Below are 16,102 nucleotides of genomic sequence, written 5' to 3' on the forward strand. Positions count from 1 at the left end.
ATACTAACCCTTGGAATTAATTTATATACAAGTGAGGACCTAGAGCAGCCAAGACATACTTGAAGGGACAGAAGGGGAGCGACCCCTCACTGCGTGCAAAGGCCGGGGGAAGCTGGGTGTTTGAGACAATGCAATACGGCCACACACAGACCAGAGACACGTGTGCAGACACGGATCCTGATGGAGAAGGCGGTTTGGATCGCTGGGGAGGGGACAGAATAAATTCATGATTCTGGTGATAGATTTTTTTTAATCATCACCCGAGGGCATGCTTATTGATTTTATGGCAAGGGGAAGGGAGTGGAAGAGAGAAGGAGAAAGACATCGATGTGAGAGAGAAACATCATTCAGTTGCTTTGCATGCACCCTAACTAGGGATTGAACCCACAACCCAGTTATGTTGCCCTTGGCTGGGAACTGAACCCACAACCTTTCAGTTTACTGAATAAGGTCCAACCAAGAAACATTGGCCAGGGCAGGGATAGATTGATTTCGTTCTTTTTTTTTAATCCTCACCCAGGGACACACTTTTTCACTGCTTTTAGAGAGAGGATAAGAGAAACACTGACATGAGAGACAGACATCGACTGGTTGCGCCCAGACCAGGGACTGAATGCACCCAAATCAGAGATTGAACCCCCAGCCTAGGTATGTGCCCTGACCGGGAATTGAACCCACAACCTTCCGGTTACAGGATGATGCTCCAACCAATCGAGCCACACTGGCCAGGGCAAAAGATTTCTTAAGACCCATACGAGCACCTAACAAACAGTTACGAATTTGATTATATTAAAATTTAAAATTCCTCATCTAAAGACATCTTAATGCAGGTGAAAAGAGAAGAGAAATTTGTAACTGATAAAGTATATAACATAACTGCAAACCAATTTTTAAAAAAGAACCCAAAAGGAACAAGAGCAAAGTCTCATAGGATTGTCATGAGAAGCCAAGGCCTTAAGTAAAGGCAGGGACCTGTGGGTTCCCAGGCCCCGCGGTGGGGCCTGCTCCAGAACGCTGGGGGCCGCTGGCGTCACCGACCCAGCTGAGCGCATGGCGGTTTCCCGCCTGGGCACACAACTCAGAGAAACACACACACACATACACGTGACCGGGACAAGAATGTTTAGAGCAACCTGGTCCCAAAAGCCCCAAAGAGAAACTACCCGAATGTCTGTCAAAATAGAATAAATACTTGTGCTGAGGCAGATTCAACCCATGAACATTACTCAGCTATGAAAACAAACTACAGCCACGCTCCGCGGGACAGAGGTTTCTCACACCTGAGTGAAGAAGGTAAGACTTCACAGAAACAGGCAAAACTGAGCTTGTCAAGTACGCACAGACGGGCCACAAAGCCAAGCGGTGCTCGTCCCAAGTCAGGACTGTGCTTACCTGAGAGGGACAGAGTTCTAATGGCAAGAAAATGGGGAGCATCTGAGGGCCACCAAGTTCTTTTTTTTTTTTTTTAACTTTACATGGATACAGCTTAAAGTAAATTGAGTAATTTAGTTACATGGGTACTTTATTTATAAACATTCATGAAACTGTACATAAGCTTTATGTACTTTTCCTGTGTGTTATGAATGAAAACACAATTTTTAAGGAGTACCTGGCGGGCCAGAAACAAGCACGCTGTTCCTGGGCATCGAGGGCCCGAGGGGCCGTGGCCTTACCTGGGGTTGACCTCCAGCGTGGGCTGCAAGATCTGAGCGCGCTCCTCCTGGGTCTTGGCCAGCTGCTGCATGCGCAGGAAGTGCCGGGCGGCCCCCATCTCCAGCACAGTGATCATGGCAGGGTGGGTGTCTAATCGAAGAGTCACCTGCAAGCAAGGCCGGGGAACCAGGGGTGAGGGGGACCCTGGGACGAGTTTCCCTGAAGTGAGGGACCCTTGGCTGCCAGTCTTAACCAGGTGTGAAGCTTCCCCAGATGACAAGGCAGAACATGTGTCTCCAGGGACAAACGCTCAGACCTCCCTCATAATCATCACTAACGAGAAGGAAGCCTGACCCGCTGCCCCGTACCAAGTTCCTGGAACAGCATCTGGGCTCCCTCTTCTGTCCCCCAGTCACCAGTTTCTAATGTGTCAATTACTACCCAAGGTCCATCTCACCTGGGGTCATCTGCACCTCTCTCCTCCACAGGGGCCACTGCCAAGTCCTCCAGCAACTGTCTGAGACTACCTAGGCCTGGCTGTTCTACTTCCCCAGGCCCAGCCTCTCCACAGGTCTGTCTGTAGGCCCCTCCCTCAATCCCATCCTTCCAGATGGCTGGAGCCTCCTCCTGCAGACCCTGCTCTCACCAACCCCCTTTCTGTGGCTGCCTCTCGGCCTGACTTTATAAATATGTCTTTTCCCAGCAAGCGGTCACAATCCCCACTCCTGATCAGGCTTTCCCCTTCGCCTGCCCCACAGGCTCCTGGCCCCCTGACTTATACCAGAGATGCTACTAGGCATGCTGAGCTCAGGGGGCGCCCTTCCCGGCAGCATGGCACCGAGAAGCACCTGAGCTCCAATTCAAACCTGGGGATGCACTCTGCCTCCTGTCCTCACAGGCTGGGGCTGATTCCACCTCCCTCCTGGTCACCCGAGGCTTAAATGAGTCTCTATTATAAAGAGTGGACACAGTGAATGTGTTACACAGAGAAACCTTGGCTGCATGCCTTGTTTTTTAAATGTTATTTATTTATATTTAGAAAAAGGGTAAGGGAGGGAGAAAGAGGGAGAAACACTATGCGTGACAGTCAAATTAACCTGTTGCCTCTCACACGTATGCCAACCAGGGACAGGGCCTGCAACTCAGGCACGTGCCCTGAACAGGAATCAAACCAGCGACCTTTCGCTTTGTGGGATGACACTCAGTCAGCTGAGCCCCGCTGAGCCCCACCGGTCAGGGCTGCGTGCCTTGGTTCCTGATGCTCCCTACCACGAGCCCCTCCTCTTTCCATCTGTGCCCATACCCCCGCTCAGAGCCCTACTGCAAACCCCTACAGAGCCACCCAAGCCACCCTCCTCTCCCCTCAGCCAACCTACCCTGCACACTTGCCTGTCCCTTGTGGTGACCACTGAACTGTCCCTGAGCCAGTGGCCCTGCAATGGATACTGTTCTCTGGTGGCTGGTTTTCTCCTGTAGCTCTGAGCTGGACCCCTCTTTTCCTAGCTCTCTGAAGCCCCTCCCAGAAGAACCCCAGCAGGACCGTACGTTCCCCAAGGGCTGGGGTGGAACCACTTGTGTCCTCAGCCACCACAGGCACTCTGGGGCCTGGACCCGGATGGCTTTGGTGTAGCCAGCTGTGGACCCCTCTTTTCTACCTGCCCACCAGGCCACTGGCTGCTCACCTTTCACTTTCTCAGTTCCCCCCTGCTCTAAGAAGTGGAGAAAACAACCAGCCAAGCTTGCCTGTCCTGCCCAGCAACACCCCTGGGCATATGTGGCTACCCACGTGTAAGCTCTCACACAGAAGTGGTAGTGACGTATCACAGCTTCACCCGCCTCTGGGAGAACGCCCACCAGGCCAGCAACTCCGAGCCAGCAGGCTAGCCAGCTGTGCGGTCACTGGAGCCCCGGCGGCCAAGGAGTGGCCTGTCTCCAGCAGGCCTCACCTTCACGTTGGTGACCCGCGACCCCAGCGCGTTTCTCATCCAGGCCGTCAGGTCCTCCATCTCCTTCTCTGACAGGCGGTCATCGGCTTGAGGAGAGAAGTGAGTGAGCTCAGAGGCTGTTCTCCTCAATTCCCACCTCATTCCCACTGGGGGCCTGAAATGTCGCAACACCAAGTGTCCAAGAGCCTCACCCCCGACCCCTGGCTGCTGGCACAAAGATAGAAGCCACCAGAGATACTTACCATCTAAAATACAATAGATAAAACTGAACCTCAGAAGGACATTTTTGGTTGCCCCAAGGCCCATTATAATTCTGTTATGGCTTTAAAAAGACTTTCAGATTCTCTTAGGAAGCAAACTTGGTAGGGGCATGGGAAAGACCTGGGAATCTAAGTGGAAACGTTTTCTGTTAATCATTAAGGTATTCCCAACGGCTGCTTTCACGCAGGTTAGCGACCCCAGACAGAAAAAGCAAAGTCCCTATAAACCACAGTGTAGGACAGAAGAGGCTCTGCAACAACCAGTGTCAGCCCCGGCCACCCAGCCCCCTCTGCACTCCCAGGCCACCACCCGCACCTGTGCCCAGAGAGAAGGGGAGAACCAACCTGGGGACCCGTCCTCAAACTTCTCCTCCTTGTAGTGATCAACAACGATGTCTGTTTCCACAGAGATCAGCTTCTTCTTGTCAAACTCACGAAGGTGGAGCAAGGTCAGCTCATCAAACTGCTCATAGCAGAAGAGAACCTGGGAGGGCCCAAGAACATCCCCATCAGGCTTGGGGAAGACTCCACCCATGACACAGAGGGTCACGGGAGTGAGGGCTGCAGGCAGGGCCCCAAGTCCTAGAATAGTCATGCCGGATGCTGGAGCTTCCTGGGCCTTTGTGCATGAGGCGGTTACCAGAGGGTGGGAGGGGAGCTCTGGCTGTGTCTCAGTAGTAGGAATAGGGACTCTGCTTACAGAGAAATCCCTGTGTCACCTCCCACAGAGGCACACAAACTAGATGGCAGCCTTCAGCCTGCGCCTCTGTGCCCACAGATGATAAATCATGCTGCTTGGCTTTCCCAGATCCTGGGCACGTTCAGCCATTTCCCACTAAGCAGAGAGACCCCCCATCCCTTGCCCACCCTGTGTGCTCAGACCCACCTTGTCCTCCAACCAGGCCCCAGCAGCCTGTAGGAGCTGAGCTTGACTCGCTGCTCACCTACCTCTGTGTTTTTCTGCTTCATGGCCTCATAGTAGGGTGAGTGCTCAGCTAGGTGCCGGTTGGGGGCGCACAGGTAGTAGATGTTGCGGGTGCCAGCCTGCATGCGGCTGGCGTAGTCCATGAGACTGGTCAGCTGCCCGGCAGGCAGTGCTGAGGACTCATATCGCAACAGCTTTGCGATATCCTCCTGGAAAGAGACAAAGGGCAGGTCACCGCTCATTCTGGGTCCTTGCTCGGAAAGCCTCCAGAGTAGCTGGGCACCAACTAGGGAAGCCTACAGCTAAAGGGAGGAGAGGCTCTGCTGGCCTCACCCCTGGCTGGTGGGCCCACCACATTCTGCAGCTAGTGCAGCTCCCACAGAGGCCTGGCTCAGGGATGGACTCCAAAGTGGCTCGACCGCTAGGGGCCACAGTGGACTCCAGCCAGATCTGGAAGGCCTCACATCGAAAGTTCAGAGAACTTCAGAGAGCACCTCCCACCCCAGGTTGCCCAGGGCCTCACAGAGAGGGGCTTTCTGAGCAAGCTGTGCACACCCTAGGAGTAGCCAGACCATGCCCGTGGCAGAAAATGCCCCCCGGACCAGCATCCTCCCTCCATCCCGTCATACCAGGCACGTGGGCATGGGTGTGAAGTCTGTATTTCCCAGCCTCCCTCTAACCAGGTGACTAGTCCAATCAATGGGGTACAAGTAAAAGTGGGGTGTGCAACCTAGAGAATGGGTCCTTAAAGGAGAGGCTTGTCCTCCTTCCTGTCACCTGAAATGCAGTATGACTGCTGGCGGGAGATGCCTGGTGGGGCCTGGATTCCTGAGGCCATCAGCCTCGATATAACCTGAGACATAAACTCTGCCTTCCCCACGCCACTGAATCATGGACAAGCACAGCACAGACAAGCGTTGGGGAAACAGGGAAGAGCCAGGGAGGGTGTGTGTAGGGCTAGACCCAAATGAAAGAGTGACGTGATGGAGATGAAAGGTGGACAGGAGGAGGAAAAACAGAGGTCAAACCGAGGACGTGGAAACCCACATGGTGAGCCACACTCCAAACCAGACGCTGAGCTTGGACTCAGGTGCACGCCGCAGGTCCCCATCGACAAGCACGAATACACTGAGTTAACACCAGTCGAGCCCTAGCTGGGGTGCTCGGATACGCCACTGGCATGTCCTGGGAAGCTCAGGTTTCTGGCCGCTACCAGCTTCCTCCACAGCCCAAGGCAGCCCAGAGAAAGGCCCAGAAACTTAGACCCTACCTTGACCTCCTGTTCGGTAGTAGTCACAATGCCTTCTCTCATGAACAAGCCATAATCTTCAAAAAACTTGGCATATTTCTCAGTGTCTTTTTTACTCTGGTCAACGAAGAATTTTATTAGTCTCTGTTGCAGAACGTCCCGGAGTTTCCTACAGCACAGAAATGCATTTATCATGAACAAGCAACTTCTATGAAATACTAACAGCCAGAGGCTAAGAAAATAAAATTCTGCTCCACTAATAATCATTCTGCACAAATTTTTAAAAATGCAAAAAAGAAAGGAGTGACCCTTGGCAAACACCAGGTAGGAAGACACGCGCCCCCTAGAGGCAGGGATGTGGCCTGACACCCTTTGTGGAGGGCAATAGCCCAGCCTTAACAGTTCCTACTGCAGAGATTACAGCCTGCGAAACACAACCAAGACTTATGCAGCAGAAGTTCACTGTCGCACATAAAAGAGGAAACAATTATGAACAACCTCAGTGTTCAACAGGAGAGAATAGGATGAAAGATACAACAATGCACTGTCATTAAAAATCACATCCTCCCACACTTAATGACACGAAAAAGTACCCGTGTTAGAAGAAAAACCTCTCCCTCTCCTCCCTCCCTTCCCCTCTCTCTAAAACTAAATAAATAAAAATCATTTCAAAAAAAAAAGACTTTCTGCCGGTGGACGCCGCTGAGTGAGCATAGGTGAAGTCCCCTGTCCTGTAGTCGCCATGTGTAAGTCGGAGTCTCCCAACGAGCCGCAGCTGCAGAATCTCTTTAGCGCAGGTCTGAGCTTTGAAACATCTGATGAGAGTCCGAGGAGCCACGGTGAGCAATGGGGACGCTCACAGACTGTGCGGTGCTGAGACCCAAACAGCAAGCGCTCCGGGGGCTCTGGGTTTGTCGTGTAGGCCCCTGTGGAGGAGGTGGATGCAGCCAGGAATGCGAGGCCTCATGAGGCAGGTGGAAGACTTGTGGAACCAGAGAGGGCTGTCTCAAGAGAAGATTCTCAAAGACCGGGTGCCCACTTCACTGTGGGAAAAATTTTTGCCGGTGGTATTAAAGACACCGAAGAGTAGCACCTAAGAGATTATTTCGAACTTATGGGAAAAGTGAAGTGACTGAAATTGTGACTGACCGAGGCGGTGGCAAGAAGGGAGGCTTTGCGTTTGTGACCTTTGATGACCACGACTCCACAGACAGGACTGCCGCTCAGGAACACCGCGCTGTGAGAGGCCACAACTGTGACGTAAGGAAAGTCCCATCTAACCAACAGATGGCTGGCGCTTCATCCAGTTAAAGAGGTCGAAGTGGTTCTGGAAACTTCAGAGGTAGTTGGGAAGGTGGTTTTGGTGGGAGTGACAACTTTGGTTGTGGAGGAAACTTCAGCAGTTGAGGTGGCTTTGGTGGCAGCCATGGTGGTGGTGGATATGGTGGCAGTGGGGATGGCTACCATGGATTTGGTAATGATGGAAGCAATGTGGAAGGTGGCGGAAGCTACAATGATTCTGGTGATTACAGAACCAATCTGCAATTGCGGACCCATGAAAGGAGGAAACTTTGGAGGCAGACGCTCTGGCCCCTGTGGTGGTGGAGGCCAACACTTTGCCAAACCACGAAACCCAGGTGGCTATGGCAGTTCCAGCAGCAGCAGCAGCAGCAGCTGTGGCAGTGGCATGGGTTGTAATTGCTGCCAGGAAACAAAGCTGAGCAGGAGAGGAGAGCCAGAGAAGTGACAGGGAAGCTACAGGTTACTGCAGATTTGTGAACTGAGCCATGCACACTGGTGGCCGGGCTCAGCTGCTACAAAGACATGTTTTAGACAATACTCATGTGAATGGGCAAAAAACTTGAGGACTGCGTTTATGACTGATTGTATAACAGGTTATTTTATTTTTGTGCCGTGGAATAGGTAAAGTATTCCAACGAAGTGTTTTAATGTAGTGGGGTTTTTTTTTTTTTGCATCCACATTGTTGATTGCTAAATGTAATAGTCTGATCATGACGCTGAATAAATGTGTCTTTAAAAAAAAAAGAAAAAAAAGAGAGAGCCCTGGCTGGTGTAGCTTTGGTGGACTGGGCGTCAGCTTGCGAACCGAAAGGTCGCCAGTTCCATTCCCAGTCAGGACACATGTCTGAGTTGCGGGCCAGGTCCCCAGTTAAGGGGTGTGTGAGAGGCAACCATTTGATGTTTCTCTCCCTTTCTTTCTCCCTCCTTCCCCTCTCTCTAAAAATAAAATAAAATCTTCAAAAAAAAAATAAAAAGAAAGAGAAAACAGAAAAATACCCATATGGATAAATTACAGCATATGTGCATACATATGCATGCAAAGCCATACTATGTTCTGTGCATTAGTTTTGCACAATTAGGACCAATACTATACATACGGACCACACACACACACACTCTGTAACTGGATATGCTACACGCACACGACGGTTCAACAAAACTGGGATTCTGTGGAGCAGGGTTATCACTGCAGCATTACATAGTGACCTAAAATGATGAGCAACTTGCAATCCATACATCGAATCACCGCAATGTACACTTTCAATACCTTATAAATAATTCTATATGTCAATTATACCTCCCATAAAATTGCAATTTAAAAATGTTAATAAACAGCCCTGGCTGGTGTGGCTCAGTGGATTTAGCGCCAGCCTGTGAACCAAAAGGTCACCAGTTCGATTCCCAGTCAGGGCACATGCCTGGGTTGCTGGCTAGGTCCCCAGCTGGGAGTGAGCAAGAGGCAACTAATTGATATTTCTCTCCCACATTGATGTTTCTCCTCCTCTCTTTCTCCCTCCCTTCCCCTCTCTCTAAAAATAAATATATAAAATCTTTAACAAATGCTAATAAGCAATTATATTCCATGTAAAGAGTAAAAATAAAGAACCACTATCTTAGTAAAATTAGGGGTATTTTTATTTCCTTCTTAATATTTTGCCTTTCCTTAAAAAAATTCAAATTACCATACGTTTCCTTAATAATCCAGGGTACGGGAGCAGTAACGTTCGACATCCATTTAAACTTTTTCTCTTTCACTCACATCCTCACACTCAGGTTTTCAGCCACAGGGTGGCATGAGACAGGGCAGAGCCAGAACCTGTGGCGGGGGGGTCATGGCAGCTAGGACAGGGCGGAGAGCCCCAGGAGGGTCTCCCCACAGGGTGAGGGTAGGAGGGGGTCAGAGCCCGAGCAGGGTAACAGGTGTCCATGTCAGGGGACGACAGTGGTAAGGGCAGGCCGATCCCCCCTGGAAGGGGGCTGGTCAAAGGGAATGCAGAAAGGATGAGATGCAGCCTTCTCATCATCAAAGGGAGCAAACAGGAGGGGCAAGACTAGCAAGTCCCAGGGGTGCCAGGTAAACCCAGGCACAGAAGCAAGGGTAGACGCAGACGTACACACCATAAATGCACACAGACTCTCACATTCCTCTGCTCTGTCTGCTCAGAGGGCCTGGCAGAGGCGACGGCCCAGCAGCAGTGGCACCCCAGGGCCCAGATCCTGGCTTCTCCATTCAAATGAGCACAGGCTCCTTGGAGGAATGAGCACGTCATTCCAGGGCAGGAACCGACGCAGGCAAAACGAAGGGAGCTTGCAACGCCTCGTGCCAGGAGTGAGGAGGTGCTCCCAGCACGACGGGACGTGGCAAAGGGCACGGGGCAGCCTGAGTGGCTCCCGCTGGCTAAACCGGGGGCTGTTTGGGCATCAGAAAAAATAATGACACTCACAGATAACAACCCACTAAGTAAAATAGGAAATCAGTTCATACAAATAAATTATGGATATTAAAAAACACAAGTAAATGAATACATTGAAAACTTGATGAAGCAACGTGCTCTTCACATAACTGCAAAACGGCACCCGCAATACGACACATTAATTACAAAGGTGAAAAAGAGGACCTGCTCACCGAGAAGGCGGCCACACGCCACCTTCATCAAGTCTCAACGAGTAAAGCACCAGCAATGGGGCAAATCAAAGTCAGGCCCCCTGACAGGAGGCGGTCATTTCGTGCTATTCCTGCATCCGACAACCCCAACCAAGGGGCCGAATCGCCGGCCTGAAATCTCCGGAAGCATCCAGGTGATAAAAGGCAGGAAAAGGGAAAGTCTATGCAACTCGGCCAGCCCGACAGAGGCTGAAGACACAACTGGAGGCACAGGTGACTCTACAATGGACCCTCTTGCTCCAGAGACCACGATGACAGAAGCGGCGGGACAGGAAGGGACCTGAGGGTTAGACGGCGGTGGTGCCACTGGAGGAGAACTACAGGAGGGGGAGAATGTCCATGGTCAGCGGAAATACCCCCAAAGATATTTGGGGAAGATGAGGCATCAGGTGGACGGCTTACTTTCAAAGGATGCGGGTGGAGATGTCCTTCGTATCATGTTTCCGCCTTTTCTCTAAGTTTATGGTTCTTTCAAACGCTTCATTTAAGGCTGACTTTTTTCTTATCACGATGAATCTCAGACTGACTGTCTAGCCCTTGAAATCCACAAGCAGCAACAAAGTGGCCGGACACTCCCTGCCTGCAGCCTTGGGCAGCCAGCTCCGGTGTTGGGGACAGAGCATATGCCTGGGGCTGGAAACCGTGAGCTCAAACACAGGTCCAGTCAGTGACTGCTGTGGCCCCTCTGTGACTCGGTTTCCGCAGCCGTGACAAGGGCACCTAGCAGTTCCCGCCTCAGAGGATTCTGTGGGCTGTACTGGTAGAGTTCTGGGTGAGAGCGAGCGCTCAGGAACAGTAGCTATTACTACAGTCACGAAGGGGACGTGAGAACCGCGGCCACCTCAGCCCACTGGGATTCCAACAGTGACATCTCCAAAGGAGGGTCTGGTCCCAGGCCTGGCCCTTGCCTTCTTCACAGCATCACCGACCTGCCGGCACCAAGGTCAGACATTCTCCTAGCTCTGTGGCTGTCATTTGCCTTGTCCACACCACAGAGAGCCTGCCTGGACTCTCCACAGCTGCGGCCACCCTGGGTTTGGGTGACAGAGGCTGGTAAGGGGGGAACATATCCCAGAGCCATCGTTCTCTGTCCCCAAACAGTTTTTATTAAAACGTGAAGCAAAGCACATGAGATTTGCATGCATTCCCCAGGCACACGACCCCTCAGACACGGCCTCGCTGCAGCTCCTCGGTCTTCTCTCGGCTGCTTCCAGCCACCCTCGCCCTCTCGGTGAGGGGCTCATCTCAGCCAGTGCCCGCTCCCAGCAGCTTACCTGATCAGAGCGCTCTCCTGGAGAAGCTCCCGGCTGAGGTTCAGGGGGATGTCCTCGCTGTCCACCACACCTTAGAGCGACACAAGCATGTCAGAACCCTGGTGGTGCCCGAGACGCCACCTGGCCCTCCCAAAAGGCCACTGGCCTCCCATTCGCTCTACACTGTCCCTCGAAGTCCACATGACATCAGGCCACGTGAGGGTAAGACAGAGGAGGAAGAACAAAGGGCGGAGACTCAGTGAGGCAACACTGCCCAGCCCCTGCCAGTCCTGACGTCCTGGAATCGAAGGAGCCTAGGTCAAGGCGACGCGCTCGGGAGAAGAGTGGGCAAAAGAGGCTGCAAGCCTGTGCCGGGAAGTCCCTAACATTTCAGCATCACTTGGGCACTATGAAATCCGCCTTCTGGGTTTTATGTCCAAAGCCATAAATAAGTCACAGGTATTTTGCACCTTTTTGTGCTATGATGAATACAAAGGTTTAAAAATGAGATTTTGCCCTGGCTGCTGTGGCTCAGTGGATTGACTGCCAGCCTGCAAACCAAAGGGTTACCGGTTCGATTCCCAGTCAGGGCACACGCCTGGGTTGTGGGCCAGGTCCCCAGTAGGGGGGTGCATGAGAGGCAATCACACACTGATGTTTCTCTCTTTTTTCCTTCCTTCCCCTCTCTCTAAAAATAAATAAAATCTTTTAAAAAACCTGAGGTTTTTTATTAAACTATAATCTTACTCAAATGCAAGGCAATTTATAGCTAAATCTAAAACTCATATATCTTTAAACACTAAAATAACTCAATTTAAACCTGTCTATCTGTCCCTTTTCCCCAAATCAACCAGGATGAGTATCTGCAGGTGGTCAGCTTCCTGGGAGGCTCCGTGCGCACACCCAGCTCGCAACTGAGGCTGCTTCCCTTGACCCCACACTCGTGAAATATGAGCTCCTTCTAACCAGTCAGCACCCTGGACACAGTCAGGCAAGGAGCCGCTCCTGCCCCAGGGAGTCAGCCCCATACCTCGAATGAAGCGCAGCCACTTGGGCAGGACATCGGTGGCCTTGGTCTGGATGAGGACCTTGCGGCTGTACAAAGCGACGCTGGAGCCCAGCTCCCGGCTCACATCAAACACGGATGGTTTCTGGGGGCGAGGGCAGGGCAGTCAGCCACACACACGGAGGCGCAACCTGCAGGGCAGCCCTGACGGCGACTCTGTGAACCACCCTTCCCAGCGCCGGCCCCGGCCTGGGAGCTGTCAGGTGGACACGCAGTGATCCAGAAGGGAGAGAGGCCAGGAAACCACCCACGTCTGCCTGCTCACGGCTCCAGCTCCCAGGGAGCTGGCTCCCCACACGCCGGCTCTGAAGCAGGCCTTCTCTAGGCGGCCGCTGCCTTGCCCAAGCCCCTCCTCAAGGAGGACATAAAAGGGAGACTCACACATCCCTGAGAAGAGGACCAAACCTGCCAGGGGTCAGCAAACTACAGCCCATAGACCAAATCTGGAGCGTCACATGGCTTGTGTAGCTTAGAATGGGTTTTTCATTTTTAAATGGTTGGAAAAAAAGCAAATACAGAATATTTCCTGGTATGTGAAAAACACGTGCAACATAAATCCCAGTGGCGACAGTCCCCTGGACCGTGCCTCTGCTGGCTCACTCAGGTGCAGTCTGGGTGCTTTCACGCCAGCGGCAGAGCCGAGGCTGTGCGGAACCTGCAAAGCCCAAGCCAGTCACTATCGGGCCTCCACAGAAACGTCTGCCAAGCCCCGCTCTCGCTCAGTGCTTCGAACCCTGCAGTTCGAACACACGTCACAGCAGGATCATGTTCGAATGGAGGCAGATTCTGGAAGTCCTGGGAGGGCCTGAGATTCTGCGTTACTGACAAGTCTCAGGAGACAGTGGTGCTGCGGGTCTACGGAGGACACTCAGAGATGAGGGTCGAGAACAGCTCTTTCCAAAGTGGACGACAGGTGGGACATTAAGAGGGCTCCCGTCACATGAAGCAGGAGACGCTGGGCCCAACCCCAGGGCAGGTGCCTCCATTGCAGGCTCTGTCAGAGACTTCACTGTGCTGCCGTGAGCCAGGCAGTCTCAGGGACAAAATGAAGTATGGAGAACACACAGCGTATCTGAGCGCTGCAGAACCCACCCCAGCGCAGAGCTTGCGAACGCGCTGCCTGCAGACAGAGGAAGCCGCAGCCTGCTCTAAGGGCCTTCCCTGCAGGCACCCTGGACCAGCACCGTGTTCACAAACGTGCAGGCCCTCACGGCCCAAGGCCTCTGTCCCACCCAAAAGAATACCACGTACAACACTCCCTCACTTCACAACCCTGCGCTCACCGACCCAGAGGCATAGGCTTTCCTTTTACCCTAATGCTGCCCAGTTAATTTGTGGCACGTTTGCGCTGCACAGCCACCACTCAGGAAGCGCTGCTGGTGGTGCAGACACTGCGCCACGGGCGGTGCTCCCCGCTTGGAGCTGCAGACAAGCCGCGTGCAGCCCCAGCATGCTGAGGGTGGCCGGCCAGGCCAGTGCTCACTGTTTCCGGCACGTAGAAGATGCTGCGGATACTGAGAGGGGCGTCTGTCTTGTAGTGCAGAGTGTAGCGGGGCTTGTCGTGGGCCTGCGCGATATAGCGGTAGAACTCCTCGTGCTGCCACTGGCCCACATCCTTGGGGTCCATCATCCAGATGGCCTGAAAATGGAGATTAACAGGGAACATTATGTTTAAGACAGACCCTCACAACGGCCACATGGGGCTGAGCCGGCGGAGCTTGTGGCACCTGGATGCTAGTGAGTACTCCCGCACGATGAGCCGAGGACCAGCCTCCTGGAACAGACAGGTTGGTGGCCTCAGGTGCAAGCCCCTCCATCTGCCTCCAGCCCCACCCACTCCAGCACTGGGGGAAGGGGTGTCCTAGGATGGATGGGTTGGGGGGCCCACAGAGAAACATACACAATGTTGTGAGCACAAGCACCCCCCCCCCAGCACAGTGTGTTCAGAAGGGTCGACCAGGAGGCAGGGTCTGGACGTGCCTGCACGTGGTGAACGGTCCCATCAGTGGATACGTGGAGAAACACACGGTCTAGCCACACAGTGAAATATTACTCAGTCCTAAAAAGGACAACGTAGTGAACTTTGAAAACACTGTGAGAGGCCAGACACGAAAGGCCACATTGTGCCTGATTCCACTTATATATATATCATGTCCAAAACACGCCCTGCCTGGTGTGGCTCAGTGGATTGAGTGCTGGCCTGAGAGCCGAAGAGTCGCCAGTTCGATTCTCTGTCAGGCAGGGCACATGCCTGGGCTGCGGGCCAGGTCCCTAGTTGGGGGCACGCGAGAGGCAACTGATCGATGTATGTCTCACACATTGCTGTTTCTCCCTTCCCTCCCCCATCTCTGAAAGTAAATAAATACAATCTTTAAAAACAAAGGAAAGAAAAAAAGAAATGTCCGGAACAGGTAAATCCAGAGAGACTGAGTGCAGACTGTGGTTGCCAGAGACGGGGCGCAGGGGCCTGGGGAGTGGCTGCTGATGGGTACAGGGGGGCTTCTGGAGGGATGAAGAGGTTCCAGCACTGACTGAGGTGAGGGCTGCACAGCTCTGAACACACAAGGGCCACTGCCCTGCACCCCGTGAAAGAGCAACGTGCGGTGTGCGCATTACAGCTGGTGCACGGGGCGGAGTGTGGCGGGGTGTCTGCCTTGCGGACCTCACCTCTCCACAGAGAACACCTCGTGCTGGGATTTTGGTCACCCAGTCTCTGCCCATCCAGCCCCAAAGTGTACCAACTGGCCCCCATCGCTGCCCTAGCCCTCCAAGCAGCTGAGGGTCTCACCTGCAAGGTATTCATGCGCTTTCCATTAAGGTACAGAGGGAAGCTGACGAAGTTACTGTATTTTGTCACCACGTCTGGAAGAGATAAAAGAAAAACAGTAACTACAGGAGGCTTCTAGAGGTAAGAGCTCTGAAAGCTGCTGCAGGGGTACTCAACAGGCTGGGGAGAACCCATCAGTGCCACAGCTGTGTCACAGGCGGGAAGCCAGGACATGGCAGGGATGCATCCAGGTCCAGGACACTGTGAGACCACGCACCTCCTTGGTAACATAAATACGATTTCACGAGCGAACAGTGAGCTGTGGAAAGCTCTCGGCACCTTCGATTAGCATTTAGTGAGACGCGGACAGAGGAAACTACCACACAGAAGCACCCACTCTGGTTCTCAGTGAAGCCTGCGCTCAAGCTGGCTGGGTGGACGGGCCAGCAACAGCCGACAACTCGGGGGGATGATGAAAGGGCTGTGCGAGACCCCAAGTGACTGAAGATGAAGTGCGGCCCACAGGGAGGAAGACAGAACAGAACCTGGCTCTGCCAACAGGCAGGAGGCTAAGCCTTGCCCCTGGTTCCACATGGAGTCAGCCCAGATTCTGTCCCAGGATGGCCCAGGCAGCCAACCCCAGGAAGCCCCCAACCACTCTGCCCCTGGGTCTCCCGCACACTCCCACCCAGACAGAACCTCCTAAAACACACCATCAGGAGGTGCCTTGCTGACCTGGTGCCAGCACCCACATGTCCACAGAGGTCCCGGCTCCCACTCACCTCGAACCCGGGCCTCGCCGGCGAACTCTCTGCAGTCTGACTTGAGATGGATGACGATTTTGGTCCCAGTTCTAACTCCTGAGGCTTCAGCGATTTCAAATACTCCAGAGCTAAGACACACAGGAGAGGGAAAGCCAGTTCCACACACTACTACTGACAAACCCTATACGGCGGGTCCAGCGCCTCTTCCTTGGTTTTCACAAGCAGAGACCAAAACTGACACAGAAAGGAGCC

General features: G+C 53.1%; 1 protein-coding gene and 1 pseudogene across 1 annotated transcript in view; one reads left to right on the forward strand and one right to left on the reverse strand.

The window, feature by feature from the left end:
• The window catches only part of TRAP1 (TNF receptor associated protein 1), a 57,717-nt gene that overhangs the window by 3,456 nt on the left and 38,159 nt on the right, over positions 1–16,102 (reverse strand). Inside the window, exons 7-16 of the mRNA XM_024553298.4 lie at positions 15,869–15,978; positions 15,108–15,181; positions 13,803–13,958; positions 12,284–12,404; positions 11,275–11,344; positions 6,055–6,202; positions 4,808–4,993; positions 4,205–4,343; positions 3,600–3,685; positions 1,674–1,819 (exon numbers count right to left, since the gene is read on the reverse strand). Coding sequence (XP_024409066.2) covers positions 1,674–1,819; positions 3,600–3,685; positions 4,205–4,343; positions 4,808–4,993; positions 6,055–6,202; positions 11,275–11,344; positions 12,284–12,404; positions 13,803–13,958; positions 15,108–15,181; positions 15,869–15,978 — 1,236 coding nt within the window. The remainder of the gene's footprint in view (positions 1–1,673; positions 1,820–3,599; positions 3,686–4,204; positions 4,344–4,807; positions 4,994–6,054; positions 6,203–11,274; positions 11,345–12,283; positions 12,405–13,802; positions 13,959–15,107; positions 15,182–15,868; positions 15,979–16,102) is intronic.
• Positions 6,215–8,398, forward strand: LOC112298354 (heterogeneous nuclear ribonucleoprotein A1-like; annotated as a pseudogene).

Source organism: Desmodus rotundus, chromosome 1, assembly GCF_022682495.2.
Source record: "Desmodus rotundus isolate HL8 chromosome 1, HLdesRot8A.1, whole genome shotgun sequence".
Lineage (NCBI taxonomy): Eukaryota > Metazoa > Chordata > Mammalia > Chiroptera > Phyllostomidae > Desmodus > Desmodus rotundus.